At 43.6% G+C, this 15,315-nt stretch overlaps 1 protein-coding gene across 3 annotated transcripts in view; it reads left to right on the top strand.

Annotated features, from left to right (window-relative positions):
- The first annotated feature begins 326 nt into the window (after positions 1-326).
- The window catches only part of LOC117034924 (zinc finger protein 665), a 73,324-nt gene continuing 58,335 nt past the window's right edge, over positions 327-15,315 (top strand). The window contains exons 1-4 of one of the 3 annotated variants that reach the window (XM_033128404.1): positions 327-485; positions 651-947; positions 12,443-12,634; positions 15,076-15,202. In XM_033128404.1, the coding sequence (XP_032984295.1) occupies positions 12,620-12,634; positions 15,076-15,202 (142 nt within the window). In that variant the 5' untranslated portion in view covers positions 327-485; positions 651-947; positions 12,443-12,619. Of the gene's footprint in view, positions 486-650; positions 948-12,412; positions 12,635-15,075; positions 15,203-15,315 lie in introns of all 3 variants that reach the window. The other 2 variants (XM_033128402.1, XM_033128403.1) reach the window with 2 other exon arrangements.

The following is a 15,315-nucleotide window of genomic DNA, read 5'->3' as shown; positions in this document are numbered from 1 at the left end:
CCCGGCCCTCTGCGTGGGCTGGAAGGGGACCGTGTCTGCTTCCCGGAGGGGCGAACCGAACCTATTACCTGAGACGACAGGACTCTCAACAAGGGACGTGTAAGGCGTGTGTGGCGGCACCCAGGAGCTGCTATTTGAAGGACCAGACCTAGAAAGTGCGACCTTGGGGATGCTGCGGGGGTAGTCAGCCGATACAGCGCTTAGCCCCCAGCCACGCACCGGGCGAAGAAACCCAGGAGAGGTGAGTGAGCGCGTGTGCTCACGGCGCGCGGCCGGCAGGAAAACGCCCAACGGGCGTCCCCGCGCGCACGCGCGTTCGAAAGGAAAAAAAAAAAGTCCTCCCCGCGGGGCCCGCAGCATTTAGGGCCAGAGTCGGCCGGCGAGCGCGGACCGCGCATAGACGCCCTCGGCCGCCGCTCTGCTCCGTTGGGGATCTAGCATGCGGCTTTACTGTCCCCACCTCTCCCCATGCTCGCACCCTCGGGGTAAGTACCTCACGCTTGGCGGAGAGGGAGGGAGAGGGTTCGCTGAAAGAAAGGAAAAGGTGTAGAGGGCTGGGAGAAAGGGAAAAACCGCCCTCGCAGAGCGTGCAGCGCTGCAGCCGGGTTGGCGTACGCAGAACACACACCTCCACCCACCCCTCCCCTCAGGTCTGCGGAAGTGCTGTGGAAACTGGAGCACGGAGGAGCCAAATGGACTACCATTCCCAGAAGGCGGTGAGGTGCTGCGCCTAGCTACTCCCGGCAGCACCCGCGCGGCAGGTTTTATTCAGTTTGCTGCCGCCTAGGGCAAAACTACAGTTCCCAGGAGGCCTCGCGCGAAGCGGCTTGGAAGTGGGTAGCCTGGAAGTCACTCGGGCCACTGGAGCTGGCGGTGTTTCCAGCGAACCGCGCGGCGCCGAAAGCCTAGGTCGTGGGGCCCGCGGAGCGGGCCGCCGTGACGCCCAGGTATGTGGCTCCAGATGCAGGGGCGGCTTCACTCAAGGGTGGCGGGAAATCGGTATCCACTCGGACCCTGAGGGTCAGCGCGGGCTGGCGACCCGGCGATGGCCGGGTGTGGGCACCGGTTGTGGGGGCGGCGGCGTCGGGACTCGCGCGCTCGGGACCTGGCCGTACTCGTACGCGAGTGGCTCAACTTTCGAGACGTGCTACCAGGCGCTGTGCGGAAGAGCATGGAGTGGGAGTCAGGGTGCAGTGGGCTCGCGTCCTGGTTCTGCTCACTGGGGAGCAGCTATCTAGGGAAACCGCGCCGAAGCACAGTTTCCGGTAAAACCGGGGAAGAAGCGAGTATATCTCTTTTGCTGAGGGTTCTGTTGAGATGTTGAAATTTAGCGAATAAAGCATTTGGTACACAGAAGGTACTTATTATGTGTTAGCGCTATTGTTAGTTCCGGAGAAATGGCGTGAAATGGCGTGAAGGTATTATCGACCTCGCAGGGTTAGTTGAGGATGTGCATGTAAAGAGTGGAGTCCATAGTTAGCATTCAATGCAGAGTGGCTTCTGTTAGGTGAAATTATTTTTTTTCCCTTCCTCCACCCCTGCCTCTCCGGTTTGAGCCTTTGTTTCTCAGTCTGGTTGGCTCCTTGGCTCATGCCGGTATTATGAGCCTTCCATTCTTCCTGGCTGAGCCAGCTGCCGGCTGCTCACGCTGGCTGCCGGCCATTCACGCTGGCCGCCGGCCACTCTCGCTGGCCACCAGCCCGCGCATGGCAGCATACTGCAGCCCATGGCACCCCACCGCAGCCCACTGCAGCCCAGTTCCAGGGACAGCGGTTGTTCACAGTCTTAGCTGTAGAGGGGTGGCTACTTGACCCACCTAGGAATGGAACCTGTGACTTCCACGTTAGCATGGAGCTCCAACCACCTGAGCCACCAGACCCGCCCAGCTGAAATTATGTTGGTAAGAGCATTTGGTTTGGAAGGCAGAGACCCTAGTTCAAATTTAGGCTCCGCCATTTACCTATTGTGTGACCTTGTGAACTGACTTCACCATTCTGTGCCTCCATTTTCCTGTCATTAAAGTGGGGATTTTAATAGTAGTCACCTCATAGAGTTGTTTTGAGGATGCACTGAGAATACCATGTGTAAAGTGCTTAGAGCAGCAGCTGGCACATACCGTAGTCAGTGTTCAGTAAACGGTACCATTTATGCAGCGTTTTTCCACTGTCCCAGAGACCCACTGAGGGTGGGGCTCTGCCTGTAGCGGAGGTTTCCCCTGTGGGCCAGACTCAAAACTGGTCTAGTTGACTTCCTCTCCTGCAGCCTCAGGTTCCTCATTTGTAAAATGGGATAACAGTATCAGCCTGAGAGGGTTGTAAGGATTTGCTGAGGTTGTATTCTCTCACTAAGTAGCAGCTCTTGTGTATTACAATTGTTCTTTGATGTTCTCCATCTGGTCCGGACACTGCCTAACTGTGGGCTGTGACATGACAGCCCTGAGCTCCCCCACATGTTCACTCCCAGGCTCAGTGTCCCATCTGTGAAATAGTAGTCATGGGACTTTTGTGCCAGGGTTGTTTTGATGATCCCAGGAGATAATTCATGTTTAGTGCTTAGCACAGGGCCTGGTGTATAATAAGCACCTGAAAATTGTATCTTGTTTTTCTTAATAGGCCTTTGCTGCTTTTTTACAGGACAGAGCAGGGACAAGGTTATTGCCCCCACCCCCATTTTTGGTCAGAAGAGGTTGTATTGTGGAACATACTGTAGTATAAAGGCCTGAGAAGAGATGGTGCTGAGCTGCTCTCAGCAGCTTCCGGCTCAGTCACTCCCTCACTCTTCCCCCGCAAGCCAGCACGTTCACTCCAGTGCTTCATGTACCATCCCAGTGCTGCCAGCACTTGACTCTGTTTCAAACCCATATTAGCCCCCTGAGTTCCAGCTCCAGATCTGGAGCCTGTGCTTGCTTGATGTCCCCTGGTGAGTGTCCCTAGGGCACCATGAACTCAATGTGTTCAACCCAAACTTCTCCCAGAACCAGTAGTCACCATCTCGGCAAATGGGCCAACATTGTTTGGATTGCCCAAGCCAGAAACTTGGTGGAGGGTGGGGAGGGGGGTTGGTCCTCTTCCCTCCCAGCCTTCCCAGGTCCAGTTGATTGGCAAGAAGGATGGAGCTGCCATTTCACAGAAACACCATTTCATTGCCCCTTCTTGTTTTCCCATCCCGTGGACACTGGAAGTCCCCTTGGCCACTACTGGAAGTGGCCTTTTCCCACTAGGTTGAGTTGTTTCTTTTAAGTCACCAGGATTAATGTATGTAAAACATTGTATTAGTAAGGAGCAGAGAAGAGAATATGGATTTAGCCAGATTGCAATGGCCACAGGTGTGGTGTCAAAGCTTTGCTTTCAGGGGACCCATTTCTACAGTTTTAGCCTGTCAAAGCTCGGCTGAATCATTCATTTCTTTCTGAAAAATCGTACCTTGTCAGTGGGTTAGAATATCCTGTATGGGAAGGTGGCCATCCCGGCATTTCGGGAGGCAGGACATACATGGGAAGAGAGGTTGGGAAGGGAATTTATTATGTCTCCATTGAGGATTATTAGTCTGTTGTCAGAAACCTGTTGTCGTTTCATTTGACGATGGAAACCCATGGTCTCAATCAAATTTCTGATGGCTCCCAAAGTTACCTAAGTGTTTTTTTTGTTTTCCTTATTCTGAGGGAATAAAACAGTGACTTTTAAAAAAATTTTGGTCTTGTTAGTGACAACAGCACATGGTTTTTAGCAGTCTCTGTGGAATGGTCTAAGAGTTAAATGTGAGCCTATTTTGCAGTTGTTAGGTGGTAAATCAAAAATGGAATTTAGAATGTGTAATGACTGGTGCCTTTTTTCTTTGTAAAACGTATTTTGCTGATATATTTCAAATTTAGGTTTAAAAATGATGATTATGGTAACAGCTTAACCTTGTTCAATGTGTTTAACTTGCAAAATCTAAATTTATTTATGTTTTAGTAAAAGAATTAAACAGTCATTTTCTTTAAAGTGTTTCTTTTTATCTGTTAGAATGAGAGGCTGTTGGACTATTTGGTACATTTGCGCTTCCTTCAGGCTGGTATCGCTCCTTTTTCGTATTGCGCTGGTCATGGTCTTAATTTGTGTGCGTGAGAATGGGTTGAATTTGGCTTTTAAAAAGTTACACAAAGAAATACATGCTCGTGATATGTCAAATAATACAGAAATGTATAAGGAAAATAATGGTGCCACCCTCTACTCCAAAATCCCATCCTCCAGAGATAAGCATTTATTCAGACAGTGAGTATTTATTAAGTGCTTATTGTTAGGTTTAGGAGAAATAGTGGTGAACAAAATGGATATGCTCTCTGCCCTTTGTGATTTGGGTGGATGCTCTGACTTACGTTTTTCTGTGCTTAAATGGAGATATATACACATATGTATGTATGTATGTGTATATATATGTGTGTGTGTGTGTGTATATATATGTATGTATATGTATATTTTTTCTCCTTCTTCACTACCAAAAAGGGAGCCGTAGGGATCAAGCCACACATATTTGTAACTTGATTTTTCCAATTAGTGATAGGCCATCTCCCTTCAAGTCATTATGTACAGATCTGAATCGTTCTTTTTAACAGCTAGACTCCCATTCTTCAGTATGGAGAGACCACGCTTTATTTCACCATTCCCCTATTGCTGGACATTTAGGTTTCTGGGATTTTACCTTAACACACGTCCAGTAAACATCTTGGTACATAGGCAGTGTAGCATAGTGGCTAAAAGCATAAAACCGTAGGCAGGGAACAAGACAGACAAGATCTTTGCTTTCCTAGGGTTTACATTCCAGCTGGGGAGGCACACAATAAACAAGGTAATTTCAGAAGGTTTTAAGTATCATGCAGGAAACGACTGGAGGAGGGGCTAGAGAGTGGCTGAAGAGGCAGGCTGGTAGTGAGGAAGGAGGTTACTTTAGCTTGCAGTCAGGGGAGTCCTCTCAGGCCTCTAAGGGGGAGTCACGTGAGCTGACTTGATGAGCAAGAGGTACCAGCTGTGCCAAGAGCTGGAAGAAGAGCATTGCAGACAGAGGGAGCAGCAAGTGCAAAGGCCCAGAGATGGGAATGAGTTTGCTACTAAAACAGTATCATTGTGGCTGGCGAAGGATGAATTCCCACTTTTCAAGTTCATGCTACTTTAATTTTTGTAAAACAATAATGACAATAATAGCAACTACTGTTTACATAGCACTTACTCTGTAGTAGGTGTTTTTCTAAGCTTTCACACTTTTCCTCAGTTAGTCCTCACAAGAGTCCAATGAAGTAGGTAAGTTTATCGATCTCACTGTACAGACGAGGAAGCTGACTCCAGGCTCCAAGCTCCTCATCCTTATGCCAAATGCCCTCTCTTCCCAGACCCTCTTCACTAGGCTGAGGCAAGTTTAGAAAGTGGGGGCAGCATTTGCTTTCCATGTTTTTTAACACACAAAGCCCTGCAGATTAGATGTAGCGCCTAATTCACGTGGCAATAGGAGTGGTCTGGGGATGCTAGGGCATCGTTTCCCCTGCCAGTGGGACACAGTGGGGTAATTTCTGTTGGGGTGTTCCGTTGTTTCAAAACTGAAGGCCCTTCAACAGAGCCCGTCCTCAAAATAAGGTTGGCTGCTTGGCTGCTACACCAGACACAGGTTAACAGGAAACGAGGTGAGGTATTGAAGGAGAGTGAACAAGGCAAATGTCCCTGTGGGTGAGCTTTGCAAGGTGACTTGGGCTGGCAGGGAAAAGAGTGTTTCTAAGCTCCAGCATCATGGGTTATTAACGTGTACAAATACAGGTCCGCAACTCAAGTGGTTGTGTGGTCCAGGACCACTCTCCAGCCAGCATGACTGCGTCCCTTTTGATTTGGTGTGTCCTGGGCCTTACGGGTTGTTAAATATTTGGAATGAAGAGCGACCTAGTTAGATGTGAGGACAGGAGTGGGTCCTTTTAAGACCAGGACAAGTATGGAGAGCATCTTTCATCCAGCCACCTCTGAAACATGTTGTCTACCTCGCTTGTGTGCCAGGCACATGCTAGACACTGACATATGAAGGTGAATAAGAAGACGCTGTTTCTCTTACTCAAGGATCTGTGGGCGTGCTGTCCATTAGAAATCGAATGCGAGCCACGGGTGCAGACCACGTACGTAACTTAAAATTTTATAGTGACCATATTTTAAAACGTCAGAAGAGACAGAGGGAATTAATTTAAATGTATTTTATTTTGTCCAAAAGGTTATTTCAACATGTAATCAATGTAAAGATTATTGAGGTATCTTACCGTCTTTTTTTCACATGACGTCTTCGAGACACAGTGTGCCTTTTACACTTTCAGCACATGTCCATTTGAAGTGCTCAGTAGCCACATGTATTGGACAATGTGGGCCTAGGGTGTGAGGCTCACACATCAATCAATGTGGTAGGTGACAGCGACAGATCAAATATGCCATCCCTGTTTTATTTTGGTGAATAAGGGTGGATGAGTGATGAAAAGCGTATTTATTATAGGCAGGTAGAGCTGAGGTCATAGCTGTTGTCTATCAGCAGTACCGTTTGGGCCTGGCACCGTGCTTAGTGCTTGGGGTGAGTGCCCTGTTTCTTAGGTGGCGGGGGCTGTGATTATCCCTGTTGTTCAGATGAGGAAGCTGAGGTATGGTGAAGAGAAGCCATTTGCTCAAGGTTAGCAAGTGATGGAGGCAGAATTTGTATTTAGGTCCAGATACCATATTCTTAAATCTCTATTGTATGTGCTGCGTTAGATGGTGCTTGACGTGGGTGGGGTCTGAGTTTTGAGTAATGAAACCGTAGGAAGGAATCATTGCACTAAAGGGATTCCCAGCGTTTGTCAGCATCGATCCTCGGTTTATGTTGGTGCTGGGGTGCTGGTTTAGACCTGAACGACTGACAGATCCACTCCTTAATGGAGCTTTAGGTTTGCTGGAAACAGGTCTTACCTCCCAGGATAGAGAGGGGTATATGGGGGCTGGGGAGGAGGGTGGGCAGTGAGAATGAGGAAGGCAAGAAAAAGGCGCAGTCTGTTGAAAGCTCATTTCTGAATGGCTTCTTTGGGCATGAAACCTCCTTTTTCTTTTCGTCTCTTGACTCTGCCCCTTGCGGCTGTGGCGTCCACAGGAACCACGTGGCATGTTCCTGTGACCTCAGCAACAGCAGGGCTTACCTAGCTTGTGAATCTTGCCTTTGCTCTGATCCAAAGAGGCTTTGCTGGGTGGGGTCGGGGGGAGAGGGATGTCTCAGTGTTTTCTTCTGTCAACTCTATGGGAGTCGTTGTTCTAGACTTTTAGTTACTCTCTTGGTTCAAGGTTCCTCATTTCAGGGCAGGATAAATCTGGACCACCTACCCAAACAAGGCAGGTGCTGGAGATTCTGAGTCTGTTCATGTCCCCAGTTGGTGACCTGGTGCCAGTCCCTGTTCCCAGGTGGTGATTCACAAGGGTTTTAACCTCTGAGCCACTCTTATCTCCTACTGCCATATGTATTAAATATGTACAGCTTTTTGTATGTTAATCACACTTCAGTAAAGTGGCTTAAAATATATTAAAAAGAAAAAACTAAAATGACGAATATACAAACTCCAAGTGGTAAAATATAGAATTATTTTAAAAAATAATATAGAACTGATGATAGAAAAAGTAAGAACATAAAACACGTGTAATAAAGATACACATGACAAATTGGTAAATCTAATCAGAAATGCACCCATTATTATATATAGAGCATCAATAGACTAATTGTTCCTGCTAATGTCAGACACATTTTAGTATATTCAGTTGAATGCTTTTTCAAGATATACAGCTAAAATATGTGGATTAAATTAGAAAAAAGAAAAAATGCATTCCATTTCATTTTAACCAAAGAAATAAGTAGCATGTGAAACACATATCAGATAAATAGACTTTGTGTTAGTCTTCTAGGGGTGCCATAAACAAATACCATAGGCTGAGTGGTTTAAAAATACAAATGTAGTTTTTCACAGTTCTGGAGGCTGGAAGTCCAAGAGCAAGGTGCACGCAGGGCTGACATCTCTCCTTGGCTTGTGTTAATAGATGGCCATCTCCTTGCTGTGCCTTACATGAGGAACGTTACTTTAGAGCAGGGGTGTCTAAACTGCAGCCCGCGGGCCAACTGCGGCCTGCAGTCCATTTTTTATTGGCCCGCAGCAAATTCCAAAAATATATTTAGTTTATTAAAATAAACCAGGTGAGGCAATACGTACTTCACCTCGAGTGAGTGGCCCAGCTGTTTGTATATTTTACTGCATATGGCCCTTGGTGAAAACCGTTGAAAAAAGTTTGGACACCCCTGATTTAGAGGAACGAAGGTATTCATGCATTACTGGGAAAGTATGTTTATAATAAATTAATTCATTGTTGGTTAAGTTTTGATTAAAATTTAATACCTGGCACCTATACATATATAGATAAATATGGTTATGAATTGTCCTTCAGCAAAATCCAGGTGTTCCAGATTCCAGACAGTTTCCTCTCTCTGTTGTCACTGGAGGAGCCACTGAGTAAAGGACACCCGTGATTAATGGTTCTCATATCTGGAGACAATGAAATGTACACTTAATTTTTAAATTTAATTTCTCTTTGACTTTATTTACAATGAAATTGTCTGAAGGAAGCAATTATTTTTTATTTCTTTAATAATTATTTTTATTTTTTGAGCATTTTATTTATTTTTAAGTTTCGTTGAGGTTTAAAAATATTTCCCTGTTTTATTGAGATATAATTGACATAGTAACATTGGATAAGCTTAAGATTTCTAACATGATTTGATATCTGTATATATTGTGAAATGATTCCCACAATAAGTTTAGTTAATATCTATCACCTCATGTAGTTACCGTTTTTTTCCTTGTGATGAGAACTTTTGAGATCTACTCTCTTAGCAACTTTGAAGTATACAATACAGTCGTCCCCCATTATCAGCAGGGGATATGTTCCAAGACCCCCAGTGGATGCCTGAAACCGCAAATAGTACTGAAGCCTATATACAGAAGGTGCCAAAAAAAATGTATATAAAAGTCATGTGTATACACTTTTTTGGCACCCCTGGTATATACTGATATTTCCTATACATTCTTATAATGAAGTTTAATTTATAAATCAGACACAGTAAGAGATTAACAATAATAACTAATAATAAAATAAAACAATTATAACAATATACTGTAGTAAAAGTTATGTGAATGTGGTCTCTCTCAAAATATTTTGAATTATTTCTGAAATTTTCTGTATAACATTTCCAGACCTTGGTTGATGGTATGTAACTGAAACCAAGGAATGCAAAACCAAGGATAAGGGGGGATACTGTACAGTATTGTTAACAGGTTGTACATTACATCCCTGGAACTTACAACTGGAAGTTTGTAACCTTTTGACTACCATCACCCAATTGCCCCTGCATACCCATCAGGGAACCACAAATCAGATCTGTTTCTGAGTTTGCCTTTTTTAGATTCCACATATGTGATATCACACAGTATGTCTTTCTCTGTCTGACTTGTTTCACTTAACATATGCCCTCAAGGTGCATCCATGTTGTTGTAAATGGCAGGACTTCCTTCTTTTTATAGCTGAATAGTATTCCAACACTTAGGTTGTATCATGTGTTAGCTATTGTGAATAATGCTTCAGTGAATGTGGTGGTGCAGATGGCTTGGGACTGTGAATTCATTTTTGAAGGATGCAATTTTTAAAAAGTGTGCTTCCTTTCACTGTGACTTGTCATTGTAACCCTTGTGGATCAATTCTTTGGGGAGCCCTCACTTGTCATTTCATGGTGGAGGACGATACAGAACCCGGGGTATATTGGGGGAATATGGCAGTGGTTTCTTACCTTTCAGAGTAGTGGGAAGTAACTTAGTCCCAGGATTTACCAGGACACAGGATGTGTGACTCTCCTGTGGGATAGAGATGGACAGTATTGGAGAGAGGTCTTGTGGGTTGGTCTTCTATCCTGTCCAAGTTGCCCACCTGGAGGGTATAATGGGCAGTGGTTTCTCTTTCTTAGAATCTCTGCCCCTCATTTGCTTGTAATTTCTCTGACCCATTGGCCGCCTGTCACCTGCTCTGAAGTGGACACAGGGACACTGCCCAGACTACTCTCCTTTGGGCAGGGACAGGCACAGGGAGGTCCTAGCAGAGACTGGAGAGGGTAGAAGAGACCAGGGAGTTTGTCGCTCTCCTACTTTGTCTCAGGTGGCATCAAAATCAGGGCTGTGTCATTGATCAGATGGTGGCCCTGGCTGCTGGGCCCCAGGAAAGCCACATCCCCTCCCCCCCACTGTCCCCTAATAAATTAGGACATGTACAAATTCTGTTACAAAATATTCTGCCTCGTTTTATTTTAGATTTACTTTGGAAAGATTCACTTTGGAAGGATTTTACTCTCAATTTTGTTGTGAACAGAAAACTCTTTAAAAAAGTCTTAAAAAATTAAACTACAGTGATATGTGGAGCATTATACAACTATTTCAGACAACATGTTAAAAGATTCTGACTTCTGAAAGAATATTTAAAAAATAGATAGGTTTTTAAAAATTATATATCTTAATCAATGCACTTTAAAGAAGTGAGAAAATACAGGTATCTAAAACGGGTGCAGGGGGACTACAATTTGTGTCACCACAATTCATAAAACACCTGCACACATACACTTACACCACACACACACTCTCAGGCAAATAACAATGAAGAAAATTGTGCTCTGTGAATTCAGTTATAATCTGCTTTATTACTGAACATACCACTTCCATTGTGTATCATCAAATATGCATGTATGGCATTTTTCTAAACGTTTCCAGTACAGATTGCTAATCTGTCCTCCACTACTCTATGGGTTCATTTTCTTTTCTTTTTCTTTTTTTTTAATTAAAGTTAATTGGGGTGGCAATTGTTAGTAAAGTTACATAGATTTCAGGTGTATAGTTCCGTAAAACACATTGTGTGTTCCCTACCCAGAGTCAGTTCTCTTTCCATCACCATATATTTGATCCCTTTTACCCTCATCTACCACGCCCTCCCCCTTACCCTCTGGTAACCACTAAAGTATTGTCTGTGTGTGTGAGTTTTTGTTTCTTCATTTGTTTGTCTTGTTCTTTTGTTTTCAGTTTTCTATACCACATATCAGTGAAAGCATATGATTCTTGACTTTTTCTGTCTGACTTATTTCGCTTAGCATGATACTTTCAAGATCCATCCACGTTGTCACAAATGGTACTAGTGCATATTTTCTTACGGCAGAATAGTATTCCATTGTGTATATATACCACAACTTCTTTATCCATTCATTTATCGAAGGACACTTTCGTTGTGTCTATGTCTTGGCCACCATAAATAAAGCTGCAATGAACATTGGAGCACATATGTCTTTACGAAAAAATGTTTTCAGGTTTTTTGGGTAGATACCCAGGAGAGGGATTGTTGAATTGTATGGTAATTCTATTCTTAATTTTTTTGAGGAACTTCCACACTGCCTTCCATAGCAGCTGCACCAATCTGCATTCCCATCCATGGGTTCATTTTCAAACTAAACTGTGATGTAAACACCTTCAGGCTCCTGGTCACTTCAGGATGGAGGCTCCCCTCACCTGCATACAGGCCGTCACTCTGCTGATTGTCTTGTTATTCCATGTGGCCCATAGTAGGGGACGGAGCGCAAAACCCTGGGGACTCAGGGTAGTTTCGGGAAGAGTTCTGAGGGTGGGTCCCTCACACAACCCTGATGTCACCAAATGAATCCTGCCTCCCCTGTCGCACCTGCACACTACCTAACCACCTGGCTACACCCATTCCTAGACTAGCCCAGTCACTAGGAATCAGTCCTAGGAAACTGCCCTTCTAGAAGTTCTTGCTCCAACTCCTCACACTAAGAGGTCTCAGGTGTGCAACGTGTGATATCTCTAGCCCAGTGCTACTGAAAACATGTCTGGGAGAACAAGGTCAGCACCACTAGGAAACTAAAGATGCCATTTCATGGGTGCCAGTGCAGAATCATAGCTTCTTAGAGTGGGGCCCTGATCCCCAAGGGGTCTGTCTGCACATTAAAGCATCAGAAGAAATATTTAGCTACATATTTTCCACCCAGATTCCTATTAGGATCTTGTGAGGAGTTTTAACATCTCCTACCTGCTCCCTCCCCTCAGAGTTGGTCAACTGGTCTGAGTGGATCTTTATTGTCATTTTAAGAAGGTACTCCACTGATTCTAAGGTGAGGCCAGGGTTTATCTGGAGGCTCCCACACACCTTTGTGAGAGTTGATAGCTGGCTTTGGTCTGTTGGGTTTGAGAGAGGCAGGCGAGCACCCCCTATTCTCACTGCTGTAGTGGAATTTGTGCAGATCTGTGGGAGGGGAGAGCACGGGAAGACAGGAAAGAAAAAACTGTTTGGTCTTCACATAGGAGCTCATTGTTCCTGAATTCCTGTGACAGGACCAGAGAGTGTGGCCTTTTCAGCATTTCAAGGCCCTTCTGTGTCTGTGGGTGTGGAGGAAACAGATGAAGGTGCTGCGCTGGCGCCTCTGAAGGCACGTTCTCAAGATACAGATGTGATTCCTCAACTTAACATCGCCTGAGAAAACGACCCAGAGCAGGTGGAGGGAGGACAAAATGGCTGCTTCTCAGGTAAACGTTCTGTCCCGGGTCAGAGGCTGTGTCTGCATTTCCTCCTAAAATCCATGGATTTAGAGAGGTTGTTTTCAACTACTCTTTTTTCTTATGATTGTTATGGTCAGCTGTTCACAACACTTCTCTCCTCTGTCCCAGAGCCTTCTCCATTCTCTACATCCAGGCTCCCTACATGGCATGAAGAATTCTCACCATGAATTAATGACCTTCAACTAGTAAAACATTCCCTTTGTGACAGATCAACATGGGAAAGCGTTCATATCCAAGATTCCTACTGGGATGGGGTCAGATGCTCAGGTATCTGTGAAGAAGGGAAGTATAGGTTTTAGAATCATCTGGCTGCAACATCTGCTCTGTTAACAGGTTGAAGAAAATGCACATTTAACCAGGATGGCATTAATGGTCAGAGTAGCTCAGAAAGTTCTGAAAAAGAAGAGTAATTAGAAGAGACGTGCTTACTGCATTGGCAATGAAGACTTGCTATTGTCAACTGAAAAATAATATTGACTAGGTGTTTCATCACCAAAAGGATTTATTCGGGGAAAAAGAAAAGGTTACAACCCAGTGCATGCAAACATGGCAAGCTGCGTGCCAAGATGGAGAGGTATTTATAGAAGGGAAGAGGAAATTAAGGGAAGGGGAAGTTAGAACCATAGAGCTTTATTATAAACATAGAATTCTTCCTTTAGGGATCTATTGTGCTATCAGTAGAGCCGGTATTTTCCTTAAGGCCTAGCTCCTTCCATAGCCCCTAGACTGATTGATGTTTGCTTCAAGTTCCAGTTTATCTTTATCACTGTTAAATGCACTGATTAGATTTACAGAATATGGGAGGTATGTGTGGATTGAAATTTGCATAAAACTGATTGAGAGATGAAATGTCCTTCCGTATTTTCAAGTCATCTGATTTCAGTTGCATTATACTCGATTTTCATGTGGTTCAGGTGCTCACTGCCAGGTTCCTGTAGTATAAGGTTAATATTTGTTTTCCTGTATCATTAATAAGGGTCTTATTGGTATTTATTGAGATATGCATAAGCTATCACATTTTATCTGGAAACTCCCTTCTTAGCTTCTCTTTGTCATTTTCTTTGCAGAATGAAAGCTCTCACTTTTGTTTATTGGAGATACTGGCAAGTGGAGGCTTTAATCAGTCAGGTCTTGGACCTATAAATTTCCATTATATTCCACAGTCATATCACAGACATACTCTTCATCACTTTTTTGTATTTTCAAACAAGTTTACAACAGTCGTATTTGTTCAGCTGTGTTAAATTTCTAAAATATAGCTCAGCACAAATGATAAAATTTTTCAAAGAAATAAAAGACTAAGAAACAATAGCTCTAACTTATTTTATATCTTTGTGTGTGTTCATCTCCCTTGTGTGATTATAAAATAACAAAGAGTGTCATCCACGAAGATTTACGAGATTAACACAATTGAAAATCATCTTGAGATTTTCACAATTGAAAATCAACCTGAGATTTTCATTGACCTGAAAAGTTTCTTCTCTGTCACTTTTAATGTGTTCATAGTTTCCATTTTTATGTCTGTCTTTGTTCATAAAATGTTAACATTTTTTGAGCTATGGTTTCTTCTTCTTAATTTGTTTCTGTTTTTCTCAGTTACAGAAACTGCTATGAACATTTATGAGGGTTGTCTCTGCATATTGGTCTGTGTTCTTTTTCATAAATTCTAGATAAAGTTTGGAGTAACACCCAGGCTCTACCTTCAATGGATGTTTCACAAAATAAGACGAAGTATCATTGTTGTCAGATTACTTATATGTATTAAGAATTAATATATAAAAAATGGTTAGAATAATATCTAGTGTAGAGGATATTTTAAAGAAGGATTGTGGTTGCTATCCGTCCTAGTCTATGAGACCTGCAAATTCCGTATAACTGTTTCAGTTCAAAGTCTTGTATGATAATTTTCTCTCTCTCTGCTGTTCAAAGTGTGGCACCTAGACCAGAAACATTGGTGTCACTAGTTAAAAATGACCTTGTTCAAATTGTGGAAACTCAGGACCCACTCCAGTACTCCTGAATCACAATCTGCATTGTTGGACACGTTAAAATTTGAGAAGTACTTTACACTTCTCACTATGACTTTTCCACCTGAGAAATATACACCCTTTATACTGTGTGACACAAATACAACACTTGAAAATGGATATGCTTGTGTTGTTGCCTTAATTTTCACAATTTATTTTTTAGGAAAGGAAAGTCTCTACAGTGGTTTTGTGGATCATACATTATGTTCTTTTCTCAAGAGTTAGAAAATACATCAGAGAATGTTACTGTGTCAGAAATGATCTTATTGGATAATCAGGATATTCTCCTTGGTCAGAACCAGTTCTCTTAACTCTTTGTTTTCTATTGGGTCACATTATGAACTCTGCCTGTGGCCACTTGGTAAATGTCTTTTATTTCAGGGACTGTTGACCTTCAGCGATGTGGCCATAGAATTCTCTCAGGAGGAGTGGGAATGCCTGGACCCAGCTCAGCGGAAACTGTACATGGACGTGATGTTCGAGAACTGCAAGAATCTGGTCTCCCTGGGTGAGAGTGACTTCCTCCCAGAATTCCTATTCCACCCACAGGGTTTTGTTTCCTTCGTTAGTACAGTGTCTCCTGGGAGCTTCTGCTTTGTATGATAGTTTCACATCCCTGCT

Source organism: Rhinolophus ferrumequinum, chromosome 15 (assembly GCF_004115265.2).
Source record: "Rhinolophus ferrumequinum isolate MPI-CBG mRhiFer1 chromosome 15, mRhiFer1_v1.p, whole genome shotgun sequence".
NCBI lineage: Eukaryota > Metazoa > Chordata > Mammalia > Chiroptera > Rhinolophidae > Rhinolophus > Rhinolophus ferrumequinum.
This window is presented reverse-complemented; position numbering and strand designations above follow the sequence as displayed.